A 24,655-nucleotide genomic window follows, 5' to 3' on the forward strand; every position below is an offset into this window, starting at 1 on the left:
GGGTTTGGGGGTCAGGGTCTAGGATTTGAGTTTAGGGTATAGAATTTTGATTTAAGGTATAGGTTTAGATTTAGAAATTAATGTTTAGAGTTTATAAATTAAGATTTGTGGTTTAAAATTGTCATTATTCTTTTTAACTATTTTAAAATAAATTTAATATGTTTTATTAATTTATCTACATGTCATTTTTATTGGTCATAAATGATGTGGTGAATTTAAAGGTTCACCATAGGGGGTAAACCTAAGTCTTGTCCATGCAGTAAGATATTCAAATTCTAAATACAGTAAAATATTTAGAGGTTTTGACAAATTATAAAATATGTCACTTTGATATTTTTTTTCTTGTTACCTAATGAATGTAATTTTACTATCTAAATGCAATTTATATTAACAATGTTAATAACAAAATATATTAGTTTTATAAATAATTTTAGTTATCTTCGAAATTATTGGTTAGGTAGGTATAATTAATAAAATTATATATGGATTTCAATCATTTTTAGTATATGTAAATAATGTTAAAATGACAATTTTTACGAAATGAGAAAAAAACTTGTAACTTATGAAAGAAAAAAAAACTTGTAACTTATGAGTTTTTTCGTGTTTGTGTAGTTCTACAGATTATCAGTAAAAAAACATAGATGATATGATAAAAAGATGTGGCATGGTGCAATGATAATGCATGAAGAAGTGACGCATCGCATTGGAATCATGCTTTTTGATAAAGTTTTAGAATCAAATCAAAGTTTTTATTGTCGACATCAAACCTTTATTTATTTGCTCGTGATTTTTTTTCACCTTTCCGTCCTTCATTGTCCTTACCTTCGTTACCAAAATTCAAAAGGTAACTGATGTTATTATCCTTTTATTATTTCAAAGTTGTATGTGGCATTTGTCATTTCATTTCTTGCTTCTTTATATGTGCCATTGTCTTTGTGCGATGACCGTACGATCTCTTCGTACAATAGTCAAAAACATATTCATTGAGACCTGGTTGTTTTCTAATTACGAGTCATATTTCCCTTTGATGTTTCTAATTTGAACATTTCGTAATATAGTTGGAGAAGAAAAAACACGACCATACCCTAAAACCAAATTCGTTAAATGAAAATAACCTACAAGTACTTCTAAAATTTAGCCTGGTTTTGTGGGGGAAAAACATGTATGCCAATATGTTAAAGTATACAACTGAATAAATTAGATGATATTGACGAAAATAATATTAAAATGGACAATATCTCTTCTGAGAAATGTTTTTAAAACCCAAAACTGTATAAATAAGCCAAGTAATTGGCAGGATAATAACTACATCAACGTAGCTAGGGATGTCAAAATGAGTTAATTCGTTCAACTCATGGTGAACTCGGATCTTTCATGAGTTAACTCATCTCAACTCATTTATTATATGAGCTTCAATATGTAAACTCGAACTCAGATCAATTAGATCATGAATTAAATGAGTTAACTCTTGATCTAATATTAAATAGTAATAATAAAATAAAACAAAACAATGATAAAATAACTTCTATAATATTATTCATAATTTAAATATAAAAAATCCCAAACATAAATATTAAATACTAAATAAAAACCAACACATGACAAAAATAAAAAAAACCCAACACTTAAAATAAATTACATTAAATTATAAAGACAACTTTCAAAAGTTTAATTTCTATATTACTTATGTATATTTTACATTTTAATTTTGGAAGATAAATATGATTAATATATAAATTATCTTTTTTTGCATAAAAATAGAAGTTATCCAAATATATAAATATAATATATATAGCTGTAAGTATAAAAATGAACAAATTCATGAACCAATTCATGTTTGTTTAAAGATCGGCATATAACTCATGATCTAATTTAAGTTCAATCAATAAACTCATTTATTAAATGAATCTAAAATATAGAGATTGTACTTATGAAAAATTGAGGTGAGTTGAGAATTCATGAACTATACATTTTGATATACTACTAGTAGCCACAAATTTGGTCTTGGAATCAGTGATATTACGGAAAATTTTATAAAATACTCCCTCTGTTTTTTTAAGATGTATGTTTTGGTGTTTTCACACATATTAAGAAAACACATTAATTATACATCATTTTTAGAAATTATGAAATTCCAATGCATTTTAACTAATAGTCTTTCAATAAATTCAATCAATTTTATTGAAATTTGCAATTTTGTATAGAAAACATAAAAAATACATCTTTATGAAACAATTTATTTTTCTAAAATATCTATCTTTAAAAAACAGAGGGAGTACTATTTATTATGACCTGTAAAATTTAATGCGCTTGTAGAAGATATATCACACATATATGCGCATATATTATGTATCCATAGAAAAGAAAAAAAGTCCATGATTTATGTCACTATTTATAGATTCCATCTACATAAAAAGATGAGAATAGAGATTTTTAACACAATCTCCAAAGCCCTTTTCCGACTGTCAAAGATAAGCCACTTTTTGATGTGGTTTTTGAATCTTTCCTTACCCAACCAATTTCCAGTCGTCTCCACTTTTATTCTTACTTGCAATCTCTGATTGCATCACTTAATATGCCAGTATCGTAATGCAATAATAAACTGCATCAATACTAGGAACTAGGAAGCGTCCAAAAACGTTAGTATCTGTTTGATTCTTTACTGGAAGATAAAAAAGATAAATAAACGAGACTAATAAAGATGAATTCTCATTTTCTGAGAATTCATCTTAAAAAAAAATAAAAAAATAAAAGATAAAAAAATAAAAATAAAGATGAATTCTCAATATATGCTAGAGATTGCAGCAAAAGAATGGAGATCTGGTTCGATGCAAAATATATTAGAAAATTAACCTGAGAGTGTGGATGGTTCAGCTGACAGTGTGGCCAGTGGCGTAGGAAAGCACTCCAAAATATATAGTCCGATTGATGTGTCAGAGCATCTCCAATGTAAAACTCCATTTTTTCCTTCAAAATGGAGTAAAAGTGAATATGGAGTAAAATTGTTCCAACCCTACTCCATTTTTCACTCCATAATGGAGTCATGAACAAACAAAAAATAGATTACTCAATTTATGGAGTAAACTTCAAAATGGAGTGAGATATGTAGTTGGGTTGGAGCATATGTTACTCCATATTTATTTTTACTCCATTTTGGAGTAAAAAATGGAGTTGGGTTGGAGATGCTTTTAGACTCCAAGGAAATCGAAGAGCCAGTTCAACACTTCACCTAGAATTACTGAGTTTAACAAGGGCACTGAAATGTTATGTACAATTATTTTGATAAGGTTGTATACATTTTGAGACGACCATAAATTTAGAATTTCCAAAGACTAAATTTGTATTATCTGCAGAAGATATTTTTCATATTTTAAGTTTTGGAGTGTTCGACAATTTGTCGAATCATGGACCTACAAAACATTGTTTACTGAAAAATTTGCCAACTTTCACTTTTACATTGAACCAGAAAACTGGTGTGTACACATGTAACAACTAGGGTTTCGAGTTTTGAATATATCTCACGGGATCGAGAAACAAGAAACAATCAGGGACCACGTCATTGGTTCCATGAACTAATTTGATGTTGATGAAAATTTAGTTTTAAGCAATAACTAACAGTAATTAATTAACGCTTATATCCTATGTGCTGTTCCCTGTAAGTAAACCATAAAGCCAAAAAAGAAAGAAAGTAAACCATAAAACCAAAAAAGAAAGAAAGTAAACCATAAAGTCATCTCTCAACTTCAACCATCCACATGCACTTTGTGATACCATCATTATAAGTTATTCCAAAACCCAGTAATTAACGTAGATTAACAGCTTTTTCAAATATACTATCCATCTTAGAGCATACTCATTGAAGGGTCATGCAATAAGTTCACACGCAATCTAAAAAGAACAGAGTCATAACTATTTAGTGGGCCCCACCCCACGTGGCGGCCCACTATAGGTCAATTCTATATTTTTTTTTTAAAAAGACAAACGAAAAGAAAAAAACTATAAAAAATTGAAATTATGAACCCCAACTAGGGGTTCATCAATGGGCATGATCTTATAAATTAGCAGCTTTAGTTATCTGTTCTCCTTTTCTTAGTTCACAAGAAAATTCATCTGCATGTACTTATAAACAAACATATACAAGTACAACACAAGTAGGTAGATTTTGTATAATTTATAGAATATAGTACGCTGTATAGATTTTGCAATATCACGTGCGAAGTATATATGATTAGGTTTAGATATAGATTACATATGCATGGACGAGACTTTGGATATTTAACATTTAACACTTTATAAGAATATTTTTTTGCTCCTCTACTATAATTCATAAAATTCTAGAAAATCAAAGTAAATAAAAAAAAAACTGACACCTTCGGTAAAAGTTAGAGAAGTATCAATGGTCAAAGATTTGTAATGATCTGTCGGTGCCTCCCAAATCCTTTCCGTATAGCACAAAAACTCTCTGTGTCGCGATGAAAACGTATGGAGTCAGAACCCACTAATTAAGTACGGGTTGTACATGATGGAAAAGGTTCAGAAAACGCCCACACCACTATATATGTTCATTTATTACGAAACTGGCCTCAACTCAAAGAGTGCAGTTCTACCTTGTATATCGGTGCACCCGCCACCACCTGATTTTCGGCCTTATCGGTGGGGAGCTCCCACGTGGCATTATCGGATGGCTCTTGTCAAGAAAACAAAATAAACTAAAACTATTCTCTTTTGATAAAAGCTTCAGGATTAATTTGTTTTGTCATTATTTAAATAGTTTAAGATCGTTCTAGTTATATTTCTTGGAATTGCCTAGTGAATTTATGGATCATCCCCAGAAATAACGGAGATTGCGACCCCAAAATCGGCAACCGGATATAAAAAGCGCAGGCCCGATTGCTGACCTTATCTTGTGATGTTATTTACTAAATTTTTCCCTTTTGAATTTTACATCTTAAAAATTCTTAAGAATGCTTTTCGAATATATGATGAAGTTCAGAGTTCATTTACGCAAAGAAAAAAACTCATTATAGTATAAGTATAAAGTTTAGCTACCTACCTTCTTAGCCAAAACTTTTTTTGACTACTTGGGATTGTTTCGCTCTTTTTGGTAAGTCAATTTTTACCTAAGTATTTGACTTCTTAAATACAAACACGGAAGTGAAAAAAGGAAAACGAATACGAATTAGAGAATGTTACCTTGTATAGTTCATCTACGCATATGTTAATTTGTTAGGCACCGATTCTAAACCTAAAGTATATAGTAGTGTTTTTTCAAGTGCTTATGTAGTACTAATTTGCACCTATATTAGAGTAGTTGACTTAGCCGCCATATGTTATTAAGACCTAAAATATTTATTTGAATCTACTTTTTATTTTTAATCAATGATATACATTTCTACGAATTTGACAATATATCTACTGAGCATCTGTGACAATATATGTATACTACTACCATTGGCTTTAATTGATGTTGGGTTTGGAAGATCCCCGATTAAACATTGCTGCTTGTCGAATAGAATTTGAGCTTACTTTGTCAACAAAAGAATATCTATTTTTTTTCTTTTGATAAGACAAGTACTTCGTAAAGTGTTTGTATACAGACTAAGTTATTTTTTGGTTAAATATTTTCACAAAAATTCACAAACATATCGTAATAACTTTGTCCCTCTCTACAAAACACTTACATAGTTTCATTAATCCTTTATTTTTCACAGAGTTGTTTTTTTACATTTCTTAAAAATTCAAACAAAACCTGCAACCAGTACTTAGACGTTATCCTTTATAAATCATTTCCCCTAGTATCCTTCTTATTTTTTCCTTCTAGAGTTTTCGTGCATTATACATAATAGAACATTCCAAAACAAACACTGATAATTTAACTTAGATAAACAAGAGTATAAATTGAAAAGCAGACGACACTTTGGCGGGAATAATATCTTTGCTAAATATTACCAAGGTCTCGTATCTAATTCTAGTTAATATCTGGACTTTCAGGTCAACTTGTAGTGTTCCCTATGTTATATAATGCATTAGCGAAAATTGAGTTTAGCAATCTAATACGTTTGCTAATATTTGGAAGACATTTTCTTTATAAAACCATCTAGAAGGAAAAATATAAGGTGTTCACACTCAACAAAATGTTGATTATATACACTCATTTGATTTTCATGGATGATCAAACTTCTAACAAATCCAGCAAGTAAACTACGTGAAGGCACCAAACTAGTAGAGTATAACACCACGTACACGGGTCAACCAAATAGCAATGGAGTCCAGCTGTAATGGTCCCAACTCTTGCTTTCCACTTCTCCTTGCCGCTAGAAGTTCTAAGGGTATGTGTGTGTGTGTACCGGGAAACGGAAGATGGTGTGACTTGGGGTTTAGTAAAAGGCTTTTGGGGGGAACAACTCCGTTATAAACTACTGCGGATTAACCGAATATTGCCTGTTCTCACAGTCCTGGTCAACCGGTTAAAATCCCGTTATAAAATCTGTGCCCACATTTTTTTCCCTTTTTAGGTTATGTTTGCATTCATCGTTCTTGATTATTGCTCTTATGTTTTTGTACTCTTTAGTTGTACCCAAATATCGAGTCTAATCACCCTAATTAGATCGAAAGATAATAAGAACTTAATATTGTGGGGAGGGGAAGGAAAAGAAATAAAAGGAAGTTTGTTTAAAAAAAAAAAGAACTTAATATTTTAGTTTCACGTATGCTTAAAAATATGAGATATATTCAATTTTGGGAATATATCCTTTTCAGAGTTTTTTTTAAAACTGAAACTAAACCAAACCAAACAAAATGTAAACCAAATCGAATTTAATCAAAACATTTTTGTCACAAATTTCATTTGTTATCATTTTTTATAAATGTATATATATGTATCACAATAGCAAATAAGTAAACACAAAACACTAACTAAACACATGATTATTGTGAATAATATACATCTGATTGAGTTTCAATCTAGCCATGACAAAACTAAAACATTATTCCAAGTTCCAATTGCATATGAGTCATCCATATTTAAGAGAACTATCTAAATTCAATGTCGGGTAAAAAAAAACTTGACCAATATGTAATGTATTTTATAAGGTGAAAAAAGTAGGCCAATTAGAGAGTATTATATAAGTTTGAATGTCCTAAAAATATTACTCAATCGATTATTGTGGGTATTGACCATTACGAAAAATAAGAAGATTATCATTACTTTTTTCTTCTAATGAAACTAAATATAATAATTTAGATCAAATTAAACACGAATAGTAAGCCGTTCACTTAAATCCTGGATATAACATATTGATATTTTACATTTATACCCTTCGACAACGTCTTCACCATCTTCCTCCTTCCCTCTATATATATGAAACCTGTCTCTTGCATTCTTCCTCACACCCTTAAAGCTTTAATACCAGACCAAGCTTATTCACCATTTTCTCTTTTCTTTCCATCTCTCTCCTTGAAACCACAACAAAGACAAAACTTAAACGATGCCTGAGGCACCAAAGCTTTCAGTTTTGGAGGTTTCTGATCATACTCTCGAAGAGAAGAACCGAAACAAACTCCAATTCATTGAGGAAGTGACCTCAAACGCTGACGCTGTCCAGAGACGGGTTCTTGAGGAGATCCTTTCACGCAATGCTGACGTTGAGTACCTCGAACGACACGGGCTCCAAGGACGAACCGACCGCGAGACTTTCAAACACGTCATGCCTGTCGTAACCTACGAAGATATTCAGCCTGATATCAACAGAATCGCTAATGGAGACAAGTCCCATATCCTCTGTTCTAGCCCCATCTCTGAGTTCCTCACCAGGTTTGTTTGTCCACTGCTGCTCTGTTTCTTGCTCTGTTTTTGCTCTGTTTCTTGCTCTGTTTTTTGCTCTGTTTGTTTCATCACTTTGGCTGAGATTTAAGATTCGAACCTTTATTTATTTTTCATCACTTCCAAACAGTTCTGGAACATCTGGAGGAGAGAGGAAACTGATGCCAACAATCGAAGAGGAGCTAGATAGAAGATCGCTTCTCTACAGTCTCTTGATGCCTGTGATGAGCCAGTTTGTTCCTGGTCTTGACAAAGGCAAAGGAATGTACTTTCTGTTCATCAAATCCGAATCCAAGACACCGGGTGGTCTCCCTGCTCGCCCTGTCTTAACCAGTTACTACAAATCTTCCCACTTCAAAAACAGACCCTATGACCCTTACACCAACTACACAAGCCCAAACCAAACCATCCTTTGCCCTGACTCTTACCAGAGTATGTACTCTCAGATGCTCTGTGGTTTATGCCAGCACGAAGAGGTACTTCGTGTTGGCGCTGTCTTCGCCTCTGGTTTCATCAGAGCTATCAAGTTTCTCGAGAAACACTGGCCTGAGCTAGCTCATGATATTAGAACCGGTACCCTCAACTCCGAGATAACCGATCTTTCGGTACGCGAGGCGGTCGAGGAGATTCTTAAACCGGATCCAAAGCTTGCGGATTTCATCGAAACCGAATGCAGGAAGACCTCCTGGCAAGGGATCATCACTAGGCTTTGGCCGAACACTAAGTATGTGGATGTGATTGTGACTGGTACAATGTCACAATACATTCCAACTTTGGATTATTACAGCAATGGTTTGCCTCTTGTTTGCACGATGTACGCTTCTTCCGAGTGTTATTTTGGTGTAAATCTCAAGCCGCTTTGCAAACCAAGCGAGGTCTCTTACACTCTCATACCAACCATGGCCTATTTCGAGTTCTTGCCGGTTCATAGGAACAATGGAGTCACTAGTTCTATCAGTCTTCCAAAGGCACTCACTGAGAAAGAACAGCAAGAGCTTGTTGATCTTGTTGATGTCAAGCTTGGTCAGGAGTATGAGCTTGTAGTCACCACTTATGCCGGTAAACAAAATAAATTTCATCTAAATATATTGATTTTTATAACAAAAAAAAATAAATGTTACTTTAGATTTGGTTACAAAAGACTGAAAAATATGTTGAAAGTTGTGTTGTTTTGTGATCTTATTTTCAGGATTGTATAGATACAGAGTTGGTGATGTCCTAAGAGTGGCTGGTTTCAAGAACAATGCACCTCAGTTCAGCTTCATATGCCGCAAGAACGTGGCTCTAAGCATTGATTCAGACAAAACCGACGAGGTCGAGCTTCAAAACGCAGTTAAAAACGCGGTAACACACCTTGTTCCGTTCGATGCCTCACTCTCCGAGTACACTAGCTATGCAGACACATCATCTATCCCAGGCCACTATGTCTTGTTCTGGGAGCTTTGCTTGAACGGTAACATGCCGGTTCCTCCCTCGGTCTTGGAGGATTGTTGTTTAACCATAGAGGAATCACTTAACAGTGTGTATAGACAAGGGAGGGTCAGTGACAAGTCCATTGGACCGTTGGAGATCAAGATAGTCGAGTCAGGGACCTTTGATAAGCTCATGGATTATGCGATAAGTCTAGGGGCATCGATCAATCAGTACAAGACACCTAGGTGTGTGAAGTTTGCACCGATCATCGAGCTTTTAAACTCTAGGGTTGTTATGACTTACTTCAGCCCCAAGTGTCCAAAATGGATCCCTGGTCACAAGCAATGGGGAAGTAACTAGTGTGATACCTTTGAGGAAAAAGAGACTATGTATGAGATAGAGGCCACTATGAGCTGTTTTGTAATCAGATGAATATCCAGAAAAGTGATTAATCATTATGTCTGTCTATCTAGTTTTAGTTTCAATCTTAAACTAGATTTTGACCCGCGCTTCGAAAGCGCGGGTATTATTTTTCACTTTTATGAAATATATTATTTGTTTGTAATTATTGAATTTATTTATTTTAATAAAATTTTCTTTATAATAATTTCGACACATAGAGTGTCTCTAATAAACTATATATTTTTCTAGTTTTGTTTTATTCGCTCTTCAATCAACATATTTATTTGGCTTGTTGTTAAAATAAATGATTATAGACTTTGATCTCTGCACCTCCGCGGATGTATATTTTAAAAAATATGATGATATTTGTTTTTCATGTAATTATAAGGGTTTGGCAAAATGAATCCGAGGAACAGAACTGATACCAATCAGTAAATATAGTACCAAACCTGAACATAAATTGATTAAATATTCAAATTATTCAAAACTGTTAGTTAGAGAACCGAATCGGATCCGAACCGAAGTATTCGTGTACCTGAATTTATCTAAAAATAGATTTATATATTTATATATTAATTATTTTTATATTTAACGTATATAAAACATCAAGAATGATACCTTTAAATTGGTTTAAAATACTTAAAAATATATATAAATAGTCAAAAACAAATATCTGAAATAGTTAAAGTATATTCAAATCACCAAAAATACTTAAAATAATTATTGATTTCGTATCCAAATTTTTAAATCAAACCAATTGATATGTTAAGCTTAGGTATTCTGGCATATGTTACTTAAATTTATAGGTAACATATTACTTTATTTATAGATTTTGAGAAATTTTAAATATATAGTGATTTAAAACTTTAAAAATAATGTAAATATGTTATCCAAACCCAAACCAAACCCGTAAAGATCCGAATCAAACTCAAACAAAAATTTAGAAACATCCTAATAGGACTGAAATCTTTGACCTCGAAAACTCGAAACGCAAACTGATCAGAATCAAACCCGTATGGATGTCTGAAAACCCATCCTTAGTCATTATTATATATCGTATAATTTCATCATATAATTAATCGTATTTTATATGTACCATCATATAATTAATCATATAATTAATAGTATTTAATATGTATCATCATATAAATAATTACATATATTATATTTTAAAAATTTAATATGAAATATAAAAACCATAATTTGAGTTGGTATTTCAAATTGGGCTTTGTATTGTATTTTTCTTATATATATTGACAATATAATGGACTTAATAACTTAAGCCCATTACTTTTTCTATTTAATACTACTATCTTTGTTTCCAAACAAATTTTTTTTTAAAAGACTACAATCCATGTTTCCAAACACACCAATTTTTTTTAATACTCTTATCCAAGTATCCAAACACACCGAATTTGTACTTCAGCTTTAATAAGATAGATTTGATTAATATTGCTTTGCCGTTTTTTAAAAAACTATGCTTAGCTCCTAATCATATGTACATAGGCAACTTATGTCTCTTAATCCATTTTTATTTTTTTCAAAAGCTTGAGTAATAGATCAGTCATTTAATGTAAAAAAAAATACATTTTTATTTTTTTCTCTAGAAATTTATTTGCTAGGGTGAATAACAAATAAAATAATAATATGAGAGCATTACTTCTAAATACGCATATGTTTCAAAAGAAAAATCATTAGAAAGCCACGATAATTTACTCTGACTGTATGTGTTTCTAGTAAACTATAGTTTTTTCATTTCCAGTATATGCCTTTGAGAGATGAACAAGAATCATCAAAAATTTCAAGGATTCAAGGATCGAATAAATAGTTTATTTTTGGCGTTAAAGAATGTTATTGAGTTAATTAAATAAATAATATGTATGTAAATTTAACACTTTGGCTCCGATTGATAACCATTGCGTAATCGCGGAATCGCAGAAAAATAGTAAAGCTGTAAAAAAAATAATTAAACTGTGAATTTTTTTAAATTTTGCGATGATGGAAAACATATTAAATTAATCAAAATATTTATATGGTGTTCACTTTGTAATAAAAAACAAAATGTGAAAATAACTAAATTTATTAAAAATACTTTATTTCTTATTATAAATATTTAGTTTATCTTTCAATATGTTTTAATAATAAATTGACATTTTATAATATTACAAAAAATTATAGTATAATTTTGTTTACAACATAACTATTTATCACTATAAAACTATTGCTATTTACTAATATTTTAAATTATTATTAACATATAATTTAATAATATGAAAGTGTTAATTTTGTAAATATTTCCATGATAATCTACTAAAAATCATTTTTTCCATTTAATGAAAATTTTCTGTATATTTTTGTCAGCAAAGATGCGAACTTGCGTTTTCGTATTTTTTTCCATTCCGCAAATTTTTGGCGATTGGTGAAATACTTGTAGCGTTTTCACAAGGTTACCAATCAAAGCCTTTATGTCGTGTATGTAATATAATAATATCCTGCATCTTGAAACTATTATATAACCTTTTTGACTAAATTCTTATATAAGTTGAGCAAGTATTAACATCAGAAGTAGCACAGCACTCATGAAATATATATATATTATTATTGTATCTTTTATTGGTAAAATATTATTGCATCTTCATAGTGCACATATACTATAGGCATATACATACCATCTTGTAAGTAGCAATAAATAATATGATGAAATTTCGCCAAGTTGTGAGAACAATTGTTCCTTGTGTGGCCATCAGAGACCACAAAGCTGGCCTAATATTGTTTTTTTCTCCTTCACATGTAACAGACTCCATTTGAGTAAAGAAAACTATTCAAAACTCCAACATAATGGCAGAAGTTTGCAAAAAAGTAGAAAGGAAGAAATATTATTGTAGTTTGTATTAGATTTTAATATTTTATTTCTGTGCCACGGAAAAAACAGACAATATTCACAATGGCTTCTGACACTGTTTATTAAAATGTTTTAGTTAGAAACTCAAGGAGAAACATTTAAAGAAAAAAAAAAGAAACTAGATACATTATAAGATTCTTTTATGATATTCAAAATGAATGGTATACACTCGTTAGAAAAGAATTTATGGCGTTCTAATATAATCCTAGATCGCCATAAACAATTATCATTTTATTTTGTAACTTTTTTTAATGAAATGTACTACAAAATTCTTACAAAATATGATTTCTTATATGATGCCATAATCTATACAAGTACATCCCCTTTTCTAGTATTTTATTGGTTGTGTTCTTTTTTTTTGCTGTCTTAAATATATTTTCTGCATTTTATATGCTGTCACTTAATATGTTATTAAAAATTAGGTTTTAAAATTAAAATCTTGAAACTTATCTAAATGATTGTTTAAGCTTAAGATTGTATCTAGTTTTTGCAAGAATTTGTATAAAGTTGAGTTTATTTTTCAGTTTATCTTTTATATTTGGTACTTGAACCATTTCTTAAATAAAACTATAGCCAAACGCTTACTAATAGTTTAGAATATATTGATTATGACATCTCTCTACTAACAAATCCATGAAGATATACAAAGCTATATTTGAGGAGAATGATAACATTCACAAAGAATTATTGCAAATATTTTGATCTCACAAACTAAACGAACTATATCGTGAAACTCTTTAGTTTACCTAATATTTTTCCAGATCGTTTTCTTGGGCGCCAAAGAGGAAGACAAGAACTTCAGTGATTTGGTAAGCGGAACAGAAAATTTTAGATGACACAAACTTTTGGCTATTCAGTGAATTATATGCAATTTCCTTTTTTAAAAAATAGTTTGGTTATTGACTATTATGTTAAGGAAATAGTATATACTCAAAGGACCTCTATGTAAATACTCTTAAGTATGTAGCCCTACTTGTATCTTTGTATAAATACCTTCTGTATACGTAATAATATATTCATTCAGCCTACTCTCTTTATATTATGTTTTCTATGTTATAGTGTTCATGGCTATATTCTATATTCTTTTTGCTTCACTATAAATATCGTTTAAGATTTTTACACACGAATTTAGAAAATAATTAAATTTTCATTTTTGTCCCTGTTTAATACATTCTTTTGTTTGATTTTATTAATTAATAAGTTAAAAATAAGGTAAAAACTAGAAAAACATTTAATATTTTCTTAAAAATATAAAACAACACTTATAATGAAATAAAATTTAAAACCTAAAACGACATTTAATATGACACAAAAGCGTATATTTATTTGATGATGGTGTGTAACTATTGTCATGTTCATTATCATTTCAGTAATCTATTTCTCCCATTGTTCTTTTTTTGAGAATTGTAAATTTTTTTCAGTTTCGCCGATATTTCTATACTATTTTAGAAACAATTGCTAAATTAAATAATTAGACTTATTGGTTCGAAAAACCAAATCGGTAATGGAGAATCGACATAAAACACAGTGGAAGAAAAACTCTTTCTAATACGTACAAATTTGTTTGTCATTGTGTCTTGTGCTCTTTGAAATTTATATACTATTTATTCATTAGAAACAGCTCCTCTGTTAATTAATACTAATATTGATCAGTTGTAAACGCTAATATTCTTATCCGGCGTTTTTCGTATATTGATGTTTTATTATCCTATGGTTTTTCGTATATTAGTGTCTCGTATATATATATATTTGTGTGTTTATGTTTCTTGCTGATTTCTAAAGTTTGCTTATTTGTTTCCCATTTGAATGAAGGCGTAACTAAAACTTTTTTTTTGTAAAAGGTTTCCTCGTAACTAAATTGTTGTGGTGGTCTTTTTATCTTTTTAAGTATTTAAGTCGTATCTTAGGAGCCATATGTGTAGTATTTCTCTGAGTAGCTATTCGATTTAACACTAAAGATCTATATCTAGAAAACCATATGCTCTTAGTTTGGGTACTAAACTTTGTGTTCAAGAAAAAGAGAAAGTTTGTGTTGTTCATGATAATGTTACCTTTGTATAGAAACAAAAAAAGGTGTTGCCATTGTTTTATGTCCTGTAGTAAGTGACTATAATTGCATTTATTGTGTTAGTGAAAGGATTGAGATTGTTATATTGATGGAGATTTGAGGTTGCGTGATGGGAAAGGAACAACACATGTTTTGAGGTTAAAGACGTTTTCTAAATGGGCTACTGATTGTGTTCAAATTGAGTCCAATGATGTCTTAAAAACCTACCAAAATGGTCCAACTACGCCCTAACCTTATAGATATAGATTAGCTAAGTCATTTTAAAATACTATTATTAAATAATATAATATTCTATTCTAGGTATTGCGCTGCTCGGGTTTAGGTTTTTTTTTTTTTTGGTCAACTGGATAAATTCATTAAAAGCAAAAGAGAGAAAGTAGTTTCAAGGCCTCAGGCCCAAAATTAAGATAACAAGGCTGACTTTGCTAATAGGTCCGCCGGCCCATTAAGGGTTCTGGAGATGAAAAAAACAGAAGCAGAGATAAACGGTGAGGAGGGAGGAGAGGTCAGGGAGACGATGTCCGAGAAGATCCCATAGAGATCCGCCGGTCCTCGGTTCGCTGTGATAGCTCTAGCGAGCACTTGTGAGTCTGTGCGGAGACAGATATGGGTGATGTGTTGTGACGACGCGTTGATCAAAGCTTCCCTAATCGCAAGCGCCTCAGCCATGCATGGAGATGAGACATTGGATTTTGTAGAAGATGATCTGTGGAATTCCTGGCCCCTGTGGTTTGAGAAGATCCATCCCAGGTCCGCTTTCTTTGTATCCGCTCTCCAAGCTGCATCTGTGTTACAAAAAACAGTAAGATCGGTAGGAGGGGTCAGGATCCTCGGGGGAGGATTTGGTGGTGGTTGTGTCTGTTTGGTCAATTGGGCGTGTTCCCATTCCTTCTGAGCCAAAATCGCCTTTGTTGCTACCTCTTGAGGCGTCAAATGTTTTTTCTCGAAGATGGCGATGTTCCTAGAGGTCCACAGGGTCCAACAGAACCAGGGGAAGGCATTGCCTATCACACCGAAAGGAGGCAGCAGCTTTCTCCCATCCGATTCCTGAAGCATCTTTATGAAGGTAGTGTTGATGTCTGTGTCTATTGTGTCCTGCCAGGGTCCGACTTTCCATACCTCGTTTGCGAATTTACAATGAAATAGAATATGAGAGATTGTCTCCAGTTCTCCGCATTTGAGGCAATTTGTGTTAACGTTTGCTCCTCTGATTTGTAGATTGGCTCCTGTCGGTAGCGCGTTCAAAGCCACTTTCCAGAGGAAGAACTTTAGTTTCGGGAGGAGGTGTGTGTTCCAAATTGATTTCTTCCAGTTCAGTGCACCCTCCGGTTGTGTATCTTGCTCGCTTGATTGGATTGATGAGAAATAGCCCGACTTCACTGTGTATACACCCGATTTCTGTAGAGGCCAGACGTACGCATCAGGCGATCCCAAGATACTAGGGCGAAGAGACAGGATGTGTGATTTTAGTTCCGGTAAAAGCTCATCTATCTTTGTCTCGTTCCATTCTTTTGTCTCACGCGTTAGAATATCTGCTACAACAAGATCTCTGTTATGCAGGAAAACCGGACCAATGGGTTTAAGCCCCGTCTCTGGTTGTATCCAAGAGTCAGACCAGAGGTTGGTTGATTCACCATCACCAATGGCTTTCCCAAGATGTTGGAGAAGAAGGTCTCTGCCCGCTAGAACTCCTCTCCATCCATGAGAGATAGCAGCACGAGTAGGAGTGTTAAGAAAAGAAGACTTGTGGCAGTATTTTCCTAGGAGCACACGTGCAAGCAGATTCCCCGGTTTAGTCAATATCCTCCACGCAACTTTTGCCAACAGTGCATGATTGAAAGTCTGGATATCACGGAAGCCTAATCCTCCAAGGCTCTTGGGTTTGATAAGATGGTCCCAAGCAATCCAGGAGATCTTTCTCTCCGGGTTTAGGTTATGGAGCACATAATAGCCACAAGGGAGACAGACGTAAGTGATCGACAATAGAGATATATATTTTTGGGGATCAGATGGTCGATTTTGCTCTCTTTCTCTCTATATATGTAATAACATGGTTGATTGTGGTTGTAGGAGTTGGTAGAGCTGGTGATAGCAGCTCAAGAGAAGGGTTTGTCAGGGGAGCACGGAACATGGCTTGAATTTCTAAAATTTTGCGACCCGACAAGGGATTATTTTAACGATCCCCGTAACCGAAAAGCCGAGACCTTGATCCAATTCCTTACTTCAATCATCAAGACAGACGATTCGAGGGTAATAAAATTGTTTTATTCAAAATTACTCCCTTTTTTTTTTTGGGACCAACTTAAAGATTATTGTTTTTTGTTTGTTTGTTCACAGAAATTGGCTTTGCTTATGAATCCCAGCCGTCCACTGGTTCGCCGCTACTCATGCAATCACCCGAAAGAGACAGCTGAGCAGAGACTAGTTAGAAAGACGCTTACACATGAGGAGTACCCATTCGACTTTTTGATCCCGTACAAGTCCAAGGACTGGGTCCTTACGGGAATCATAGGGAGCCCCATTGTTGATCCTTTAAACGATCTCGCAGCAGAAATTTCCTACTCTTTCCGCTCAAGGATGCCTTATGCTAAAAGTATTGCCATAACCGACATGATTGCCCTTTGTTGCGAGAAGGTTCTCTGTCAAGACAACACTGAAGCTGCTGTAAGAGTTGCTGCCGTTGACCGCAATCTCAAGGTCTTTCTTCTTTTCTTTTCTTTTTTTTTAATTATTATTATTATTCTTGAGAATCCTTTCCAATAATAATTCATCAAATGCAACACACTCTAGGTGATTCTTGATGTGCTTGTCAAACCAAATGAGCCAGTTATTAACTTCCGGACTAGTATTACCGGACTCGATTGTTTTGCTCTTCATCTATCAAACGCTACTCCTTTGTCGGATATACAGGTCGGTCTAAGTAGTAGACTTTTTTTCAGCTTTTTGTTTTGGCCTGTCATCATCATCATCTAAGTGTATCTTTTTTTTTTTACTCAGGAAAAATTGCTGGAATTGTTTCCTACGGAAACTATAATGGTCGGTCACCTTCTGAACAAGGATCTCAAAGCTTTAAAGATGGATCATGCAAGAGTTATCGATACCTCACTTTTGTTCAAGTATGATTTCTCTGGATGTGGTATCGTCCTCGGAAAGCTTCCAAGGCCCTCTTTGGATCATCTGTGCAAGTCTGTTTTGGGATACGAAATGCCGAAATCTCCCGGAAGATGTGTTGATGAAGCTGTAGCTTCAATGAAACTCGTGCTTGCTATATTGGAGCACGGAGCAGACACCTCTGTTCCACTACCTGATGACATGTTGAAAAACTGATGAGTCAATTCTTCAAAATATTATGACATTCGATGGTGCGTTCTGCATTTCATTTTTTTATTTTATATCCAATTTCGATCCATTTTTTTTTTTGGTTTGCATCAGGACAATAGCATAAGTATAAAATTATTTATCAGAATAGTATAATCACAATTTCATCATGGGTGTTTTTAGGTTTGGACAGTGAAAGATAATGTGTGTGTAGTATCCTGTATATTATATACAGTGACACATCCAAACAACAAACATATAACACTTTCAATCTTTGTGTTGTATCATGACCTCGCTAATATTTTTTCGTAATAGACGTCATTCTTTCGTCATAATTTGTATTTAATTCCGTAATCAAATTGGTTATATAGTCGACGGTAAACAACGTCATATCAATAGTTGTGGAAGTTTTCAATGGCGGAAAAGAAAGGGAAGCTACCAAATCATACGAGTGTAGTTGATTGATGGTTTAACATATTTTATATGGTAGTTATCCAATGGCAATGTATGATTTGTTATCAACAAAAGCATTCAATAATAAGCGCGGAAATCATATTTGTTTAACATTCATTATGACAAAGTGGTTCTTAATATGATTTATAACTTTCTACATATCCTCTGAATTTGACATCTTGGAAAGTGAATCTCTGTTTAAGTTTAAGCAAAGATCAAAAGCCAATGGAAGCTGCTTACCATTATGTATGGTTCATAATAGCTCTGCCCGAAGTATTTCAAAACCATTCTCAGGACTCCTACGCAAGCGGGCTTTCTAAGAACGGTGAACTAATGCCACAGGCCCACAATACTTTCAATTCTCTAAAGTTGATGCTGTCTCAAAGCCACATTTTGCATAGACATAAGCACGGTGAATTAATCAAGAAACAGTGAACCAGTCAATAAGGATCAGCTTCGCATCCTTTAGGTAGATCTTTGCCGTTATGCTCCCAGGGGAAATCTTTCATCCACAAAGCTTGACTCTTGTTGTTCCAGTTAACATGGATCATATTGATAGTTTGCACGAACACTCTCATTCCTCAAGGATAAGGTCTTTCATATTGTTGTTCCAAGAAATTTAACCCTTCAATAGTGAGTTTCATATCTAAAATAAGGTCACTGAGATTTTGGTCTACCACTAAGATCAATTACTTTTAAAGTTTTTCTTAATCTGACAGAAAAAACTAATAATATGAGGAACCAAACATATAACATAATTGCTTTGAAAGTTTTGTTTGGAGTACAAGACAAGCACAAATCATTACATCTCTGTATACGTAAAACAAAGACAAGCTGTGAAATAATACCATGTAACTGATACATAATTAAACCCGAAAAAAAATCATAAAAGAGAGAAAGAATCTATTATTATAAAAAAAAAACAGAACCAAACCAGTCTTGTTTTCTTTTTTTTTTCTTATTGATATGTATTTTTTTTCTTTTCAAAAAGCTCTAAGTAGAGCCCTTGAGCTTCTTGGTGATGGTTGCAATGTACTTGCCTTGGTGAAACGCTTGCTGTAACTCCAGCTCCGTTGGCTGCCTCGACCCATCTCCTGCAAATGTTCCAGCTCCATAAGGGCTACCTCCTTTCACATTCTCCATCTCGAACATCCCCGCACCAAACGTGTAACCGATGGGCACAAACACCATCCCGTGGTGAACCAGCTGAGTTATCGCCGTCAATCTACAAATCGAAAAACGTGTTTTAAAGATATAGACAAGAAAATGATGAAGTGAAGTGGTTTTTTGTTGTTTTTGATGAGAGAGAGTGAGAAAGAACAAACTTACGCGGTGGTTTCTTGGCCACCACCTTGAGAGCCAGTGCTGTAGAAGATACCAGCTGGTTTGCCAGCGAGCGACTGAGTCCTCCAGAGTCCACCGGTCGCGTCCAAGAAGGCCTTGAACTGAGCAGCCATCATGCCGAACCTTGTTGGGAATCCGAAGAGGAAGCCATCGGCTTCGGTTAGCTCGTTGGGTGTGATGATTGGTGATTCACTCTTCGGTGGTGCGCTCATCTTAGAGAGTACTTCTTCAGGGAGTGTCTCAGGTACCTGCCAGAGTTTGGCTTCAACACCTTCAACAGAAGCAGCTCCTTTCCTTATCTCTTCAGCCAATTTCTCAACATGACCGTACATTGAGTAGTACCTGCACACACACACAAAACAATCAATCTCAACTTCAGATCAAACCCCAACAAGCAAGCAACTTTTAGATCCAAAATCGAATCGAAAGACCAAATCAAACAACAAAAAATGGAATCAAAACAATCGAACCCAAGATTCTGACCTAGATTACATAAAATTCGGCCAACCCTAGAGGAAGACGAATCGACAATGAAGAAGCAAAACTGAAATCAAATTAAAGACAGAGGAAGCATACACGATATACACTTTGGTCGCCATCTCGAAATATAGTTGTCTCTGCAGTAGAAGAATCTCTGAAGCTTTTTTTTGATTGGATGTTCATCGTTCCGAAAATGCAGAAAGCGTATTTATAGAGGGGCACAACATGATGACCTGCTTTCTTTTTACTTCTTTCAGGTTCAACACCCTCTGTTTCTGGTCAAATTAAATCTCACCCCTGTAGTTTTTATAATTTTTATATTAAACCCCATTAATGATCTTAAGCCAATCAATTAGACTATTGTGTTTTTTTTCTTCTGTCAAATAGTGCTAACTTTTAGTCATCAAGTTTTTACTCTAAAAACTACTAGTTGAGAAAAAAATTTCAAAAAAAAAAAAGATTTTAAATTTAAGATTATGTTTGTTTGCATATTGATTTTTGCAAAATTAGATATAACTAATCGAATGTTGCAATTTGTTATTCGTTTAATTGTTATATCATATGAAATTGTGATAGATAAATAAACAGGACAGTTATAAATATACAAACAAATATTTTTTCACTATATTTATGGTAATTTTACACAAAACATTTGGAAACATAAAAAATTACAATGTTATTCATATATATTATTATGCTGATTGTAGCTAACAACTGAAATAAACAGTGGGGCAAATTTTGAGTTTGACGGATATTACAGGGGTGGTGTACGCATTACGTGGTCAAACTATCTTTCGTGACAGACTTATCTTAAACTCTATAGACTTAATAAGATTTATACAGATTTATTTTGATAAATTTATCACATGTGGTCACAGATTTATTAAAGTCTTACAGATTTAATTAGATTTAATTTATTTGACCACAAACTTACATAATTTTGACTTGACAGATTTATATAAAATTCAATAGATTTACTTTTTCTTTGGCCACCGATTTATCTATTTCAGACAGATTTTTTTGGGTTTTAACTGATTTATTATCCTTTGACCATAGATTTACTTGATTATGACAGATTTACTATTAACTAGGTGATTTTCCCGTGCTCATGCACGGATATAAATATTATAAATAAATATATTGTAATAATTTATTAATAGTTTCATTTTAATTTCAATTATTTTATAATTTTTTATAAATAATATTATATTATTTTAGTTAAACATGTGATTTTGGATATGTAATATATGATTATTTGATTATCACTTTAGTATATTAGATAACATCAAATTTTTTGAATTCAACCATGATTTTTTTTGTTCTAAATAGATTAAAGTTTTGAATAATCTGTGATTTTCATTTAGATTGATTTTCTCCTGGATATGTAAATATATTTTAGTAATAGAATTATATATATATATTGTTTTGAAATCAAATAGAAAAATAAATTTAACTGTTGATCAATTCATAATACATAAATAAATATAACAATAATATTTTGAAATCTCATCCATATATGTTTTGCAAAATAAATAGATGATAACATTTAGTTAATATTTTATTTTAGTTTATTGGTATGGTTTGAAGCATCCCATAATTTATATGTATAAATATAAATAAACATTATTATAAGAGAATATATTTTTATTTTACCTTTGATTTTAGATATAATAAAATTTATTAGTCTATATACTCATTTTGTGAATAGGGTGACATATATTCATTTGTATTGAAGTATAATTATTTTTATCTTTATAAAACCAAATCTTATTGATTTTATTTATTGCATCAGTTTCAGTTTTTCATCTTAAATGTGTAAATATATTTTCATAATATTTATAATAGTTTGTTATTTGTTGATTTTCTAAAATATTTTTTAAAAATATAGATGATCAGTTAAAAGTTTTATAAAAGAAAATAACTGATAAAAATTTGTAAACTCATAAACACATACCGATATTAATAATAATTAAAATATTTTGTAAGCTCTAAGTAATTTTATACCTTAGATTTATAAAATTAAACTGAAAATTATTAGAATTTTAAATAATCTTAAATATAATAGTTCAGATTTTCTTGTGTACTTTTATTATAGGTATATTAGATTGTACAAATATAAAGGGAAAAAACAAAAAAAAAACTAAATATTAAGTAAAATATATATTTTTAATTGTAGCAAAATATAATATGTTTAGTTCATTAAAAATGTCTAGGATTATGTTATTTAAAAATATTTTGGAATTATTTGTTCAAAGTATGCTTGTGGTCAAATTAGTTTTCATAAAAGTATCACTTAATGTTTTAAAAATAAAAACCAGTTCTTTTAATTTTTTTTTCTTGAGAAACTATTTTATATATGTAAAATGTTTTTATAGAAATTTTATATTTGTTTTAATTATAAATATTATTAATTAAAATATTATAATAATGAATAAACCATTTCAATAATACAAATTATAAAATATTATTATTCAACTAAAGGTGTCTTGGTTTATCTAATCAATTTATTTTCTGTAATTATCTGAGAAAATATATAGATATAAGGACAATATTTTATTACTTTGAAAATATATTTATATTGCTTAAGATTATGTTTTAAAGGAAATATTTATTTTTCTTAATACCAAAATTATTTTGGTTAACTTTACTTTTTTATGAAATCACATTATATATAAATATATTATTTGATTGTAAATTCGGTAATTTATAAATGTTTTTAACTAAAAAGGAAATTTCTAATTAATAGAAATTATTAAAAAAAGGAAAATCAAATTAATATAGTAATTATATGTAATATTTTTAATTCATTAAGGGCGTCATCGTAATCAACCACCGTGAGAGTTAACGTGAGCGCGACAAATAGGAAATGACTTCTCAAATAATATTATAGAGATTTGATAGATTTATTTATCCTTTGACCACAAATTTGTTTACAATTTAATAGATTTGTTTTACTTTGGTGACAGATTTAATAACAATTTTACCAGATTTGTTAATTCTTTTGCCATAAATTTATTAAATTCCACTTAACCGAATTTAGAAAATAATTAAATTTAGATCAATCAATGATCTATAGAGGCACAACATGATCTGCTTTCTTTTTACTTCTATCAGGTTCAACACCATCAGTATCTGCTCAAATTAAATCTCACCCCATAGTTTTTATATTTTTTTTATTAAACCCCATTAATGATCTTAAGCCAATCAATTAGACTATTGTGTTTTTTTTTCTTCTGTCAGATAGTACTAACTTTTAGTCATAAAGTTTTACTCTAACAAAACTAGTTAATAAACAATTTTCAGAAAACAAAAGAGTTAAAATTTAAGATTATATTTGTTTGCATATCGATTTACAAAATGAGATATAACTAATAGAATGCTGCAATTTATTATTTGTTTAATTGTTTAACGATTATTCACATAATGTTATATTATCCTTGTATCATATGAAATTGTGATAGATAAATGAACAGGTATAGATATACAAACAAATATTTTGTCAATATATTTATGGTAATTTTACACAAAACATTTGTTAACCTAGGTGATCTATCTATAAACCATGATGGATCTTGTGGTTTAAAAATCAAACTAATAAAATTGGAAACATAAAAAATTACAATGTTATTCATATATATTATAATATTATTATGTTAATTATAGCTAACAATTGAAATAAATAAACTAGTGGGGCAATTTTGAATTTGACGGATATTATAAAGGGTGGTGTACGCATTACGTGGTCAGTTCAAACGGTGTCGTTGGTCACCTGGCTTAGTATTGGACGGCGAAAAAGAAAAGGTGGGGTTGGTGCGGGAAAATTAAAACTTTTGTTTTATTTATATATATTTAAATGATTAAAATAACACGTTAATGATGATATGCTGTTGTCACACTCATCATCATGTTCCTTTTCCCTCAAAACTGTGATTAATTTAAATTATTTGACATTAAGAAAGAGCATCATGGTTACTTGTTTTCTCTAGAGGATGTCTTTTCTAACAAGAACGATATAATTATATGTGACATCTTGAACAAAATGGTAGCTTGAGTGTTGACTAAACTTATTAAGAATTTGAATAATCAACTGATTTTAGTCCTGATTAGTGGCGTCCATGAATGTTTGAGTTAAACATTAAATAACTAATATTATGTTACTTAAGAACATACAACTATATACTTATTTAAACGTAATACTATATTTCGATTAAATCACATATTTAGTTTTTTCTTAAACATTGGTTGTATAATTTTAATAAGATACATCTAATTTATCTTATTACAAAATTGATCATCTATTGATCAAATCTAAGTACATACATTTTTGCTAAAAAAAATCTTAGTACATACAGTCATTTTGAAATTGTTAGCCAGCCGCAAAGTTTAACGGGATCACTATAATTAAATCATGGGTCAAGTTAGTTTTGAGTAAATATTACCAGGGTCAATACAC

The 24,655-nt window shown here is 31.6% G+C and overlaps 3 protein-coding genes across 3 annotated transcripts; 2 read left to right on the forward strand and 1 right to left on the reverse strand.

The window, feature by feature from the left end:
• Positions 1-7,398: 7,398 nt before the first annotated feature.
• Positions 7,399-9,690, forward strand: LOC108847288 (indole-3-acetic acid-amido synthetase GH3.6-like). Its single transcript, XM_018620494.2, has 3 exons — positions 7,399-7,813; positions 7,953-8,881; positions 9,012-9,690. Exons 1-3 carry the CDS (start codon positions 7,488-7,490, stop codon positions 9,593-9,595), a joined length of 1,839 nt encoding a protein of 612 aa, XP_018475996.1. The 5' UTR covers positions 7,399-7,487; the 3' UTR covers positions 9,596-9,690.
• Positions 9,691-16,420: 6,730 nt separating this feature from the next.
• Positions 16,421-18,222, forward strand: LOC108847291 (small RNA degrading nuclease 2). The gene is made up of 5 exons (XM_018620497.2): positions 16,421-16,575; positions 16,678-16,857; positions 16,945-17,304; positions 17,398-17,517; positions 17,605-18,222. The coding sequence occupies exons 1-5, from the start codon at positions 16,543-16,545 to the stop codon at positions 17,932-17,934; spliced, it is 1,023 nt and encodes a 340-aa protein (XP_018475999.1). The 5' UTR covers positions 16,421-16,542; the 3' UTR covers positions 17,935-18,222.
• A 955-nt stretch (positions 18,223-19,177) lies between these two features.
• On the reverse strand, positions 19,178-20,456 carry LOC130502024 (NAD(P)H dehydrogenase (quinone) FQR1). Its single transcript, XM_056996842.1, has 3 exons — positions 20,299-20,456; positions 19,708-20,064; positions 19,178-19,603 (listed from the first exon to the last, which is right to left on the reverse strand). The coding sequence occupies exons 1-3, from the start codon at positions 20,319-20,321 to the stop codon at positions 19,372-19,374; spliced, it is 612 nt and encodes a 203-aa protein (XP_056852822.1). The 5' UTR covers positions 20,322-20,456; the 3' UTR covers positions 19,178-19,371.
• Between the last annotated feature and the right edge of the window lie 4,199 nt (positions 20,457-24,655).

This window comes from Raphanus sativus, unplaced genomic scaffold (genome assembly GCF_000801105.2).
Source record: "Raphanus sativus cultivar WK10039 unplaced genomic scaffold, ASM80110v3 Scaffold0388, whole genome shotgun sequence".
NCBI classification, from domain to species: domain Eukaryota; kingdom Viridiplantae; phylum Streptophyta; class Magnoliopsida; order Brassicales; family Brassicaceae; genus Raphanus; species Raphanus sativus.

Excerpts from the sequence above, each read along its gene's own strand:
- LOC108847288 (XM_018620494.2), top strand. The coding sequence starts at position 7,488 with ATGCCTGAGGCACCAAAGCTTTCAGTTTTGGAGGTTTCTGATCATACT. Across the intron at positions 7,814-7,952 it reads ATCTCTGAGTTCCTCACCAG|TTCTGGAACATCTGGAGGAG; the intron begins GTTTGTTTGTCC and ends ACTTCCAAACAG. Across the intron at positions 8,882-9,011 it reads TGTAGTCACCACTTATGCCG|GATTGTATAGATACAGAGTT; the intron begins GTAAACAAAATA and ends TCTTATTTTCAG.
- LOC108847291 (XM_018620497.2), top strand. The coding sequence starts at position 16,543 with ATGGAGCACATAATAGCCACAAGGGAGACAGAC. Across the intron at positions 17,305-17,397 it reads CCGTTGACCGCAATCTCAAG|GTGATTCTTGATGTGCTTGT; the intron begins GTCTTTCTTCTT and ends AACACACTCTAG. Across the intron at positions 17,518-17,604 it reads CTCCTTTGTCGGATATACAG|GAAAAATTGCTGGAATTGTT; the intron begins GTCGGTCTAAGT and ends TTTTTTACTCAG.
- LOC130502024 (XM_056996842.1), bottom strand. The coding sequence starts at position 20,321 with ATGGCGACCAAAGTGTATATCGT. Across the intron at positions 20,065-20,298 it reads GCGACCAAAGTGTATATCGT|GTACTACTCAATGTACGGTC; the intron begins GTATGCTTCCTC and ends GTGTGTGTGCAG. Across the intron at positions 19,604-19,707 it reads GGTGGCCAAGAAACCACCGC|ATTGACGGCGATAACTCAGC; the intron begins GTAAGTTTGTTC and ends TTCGATTTGTAG.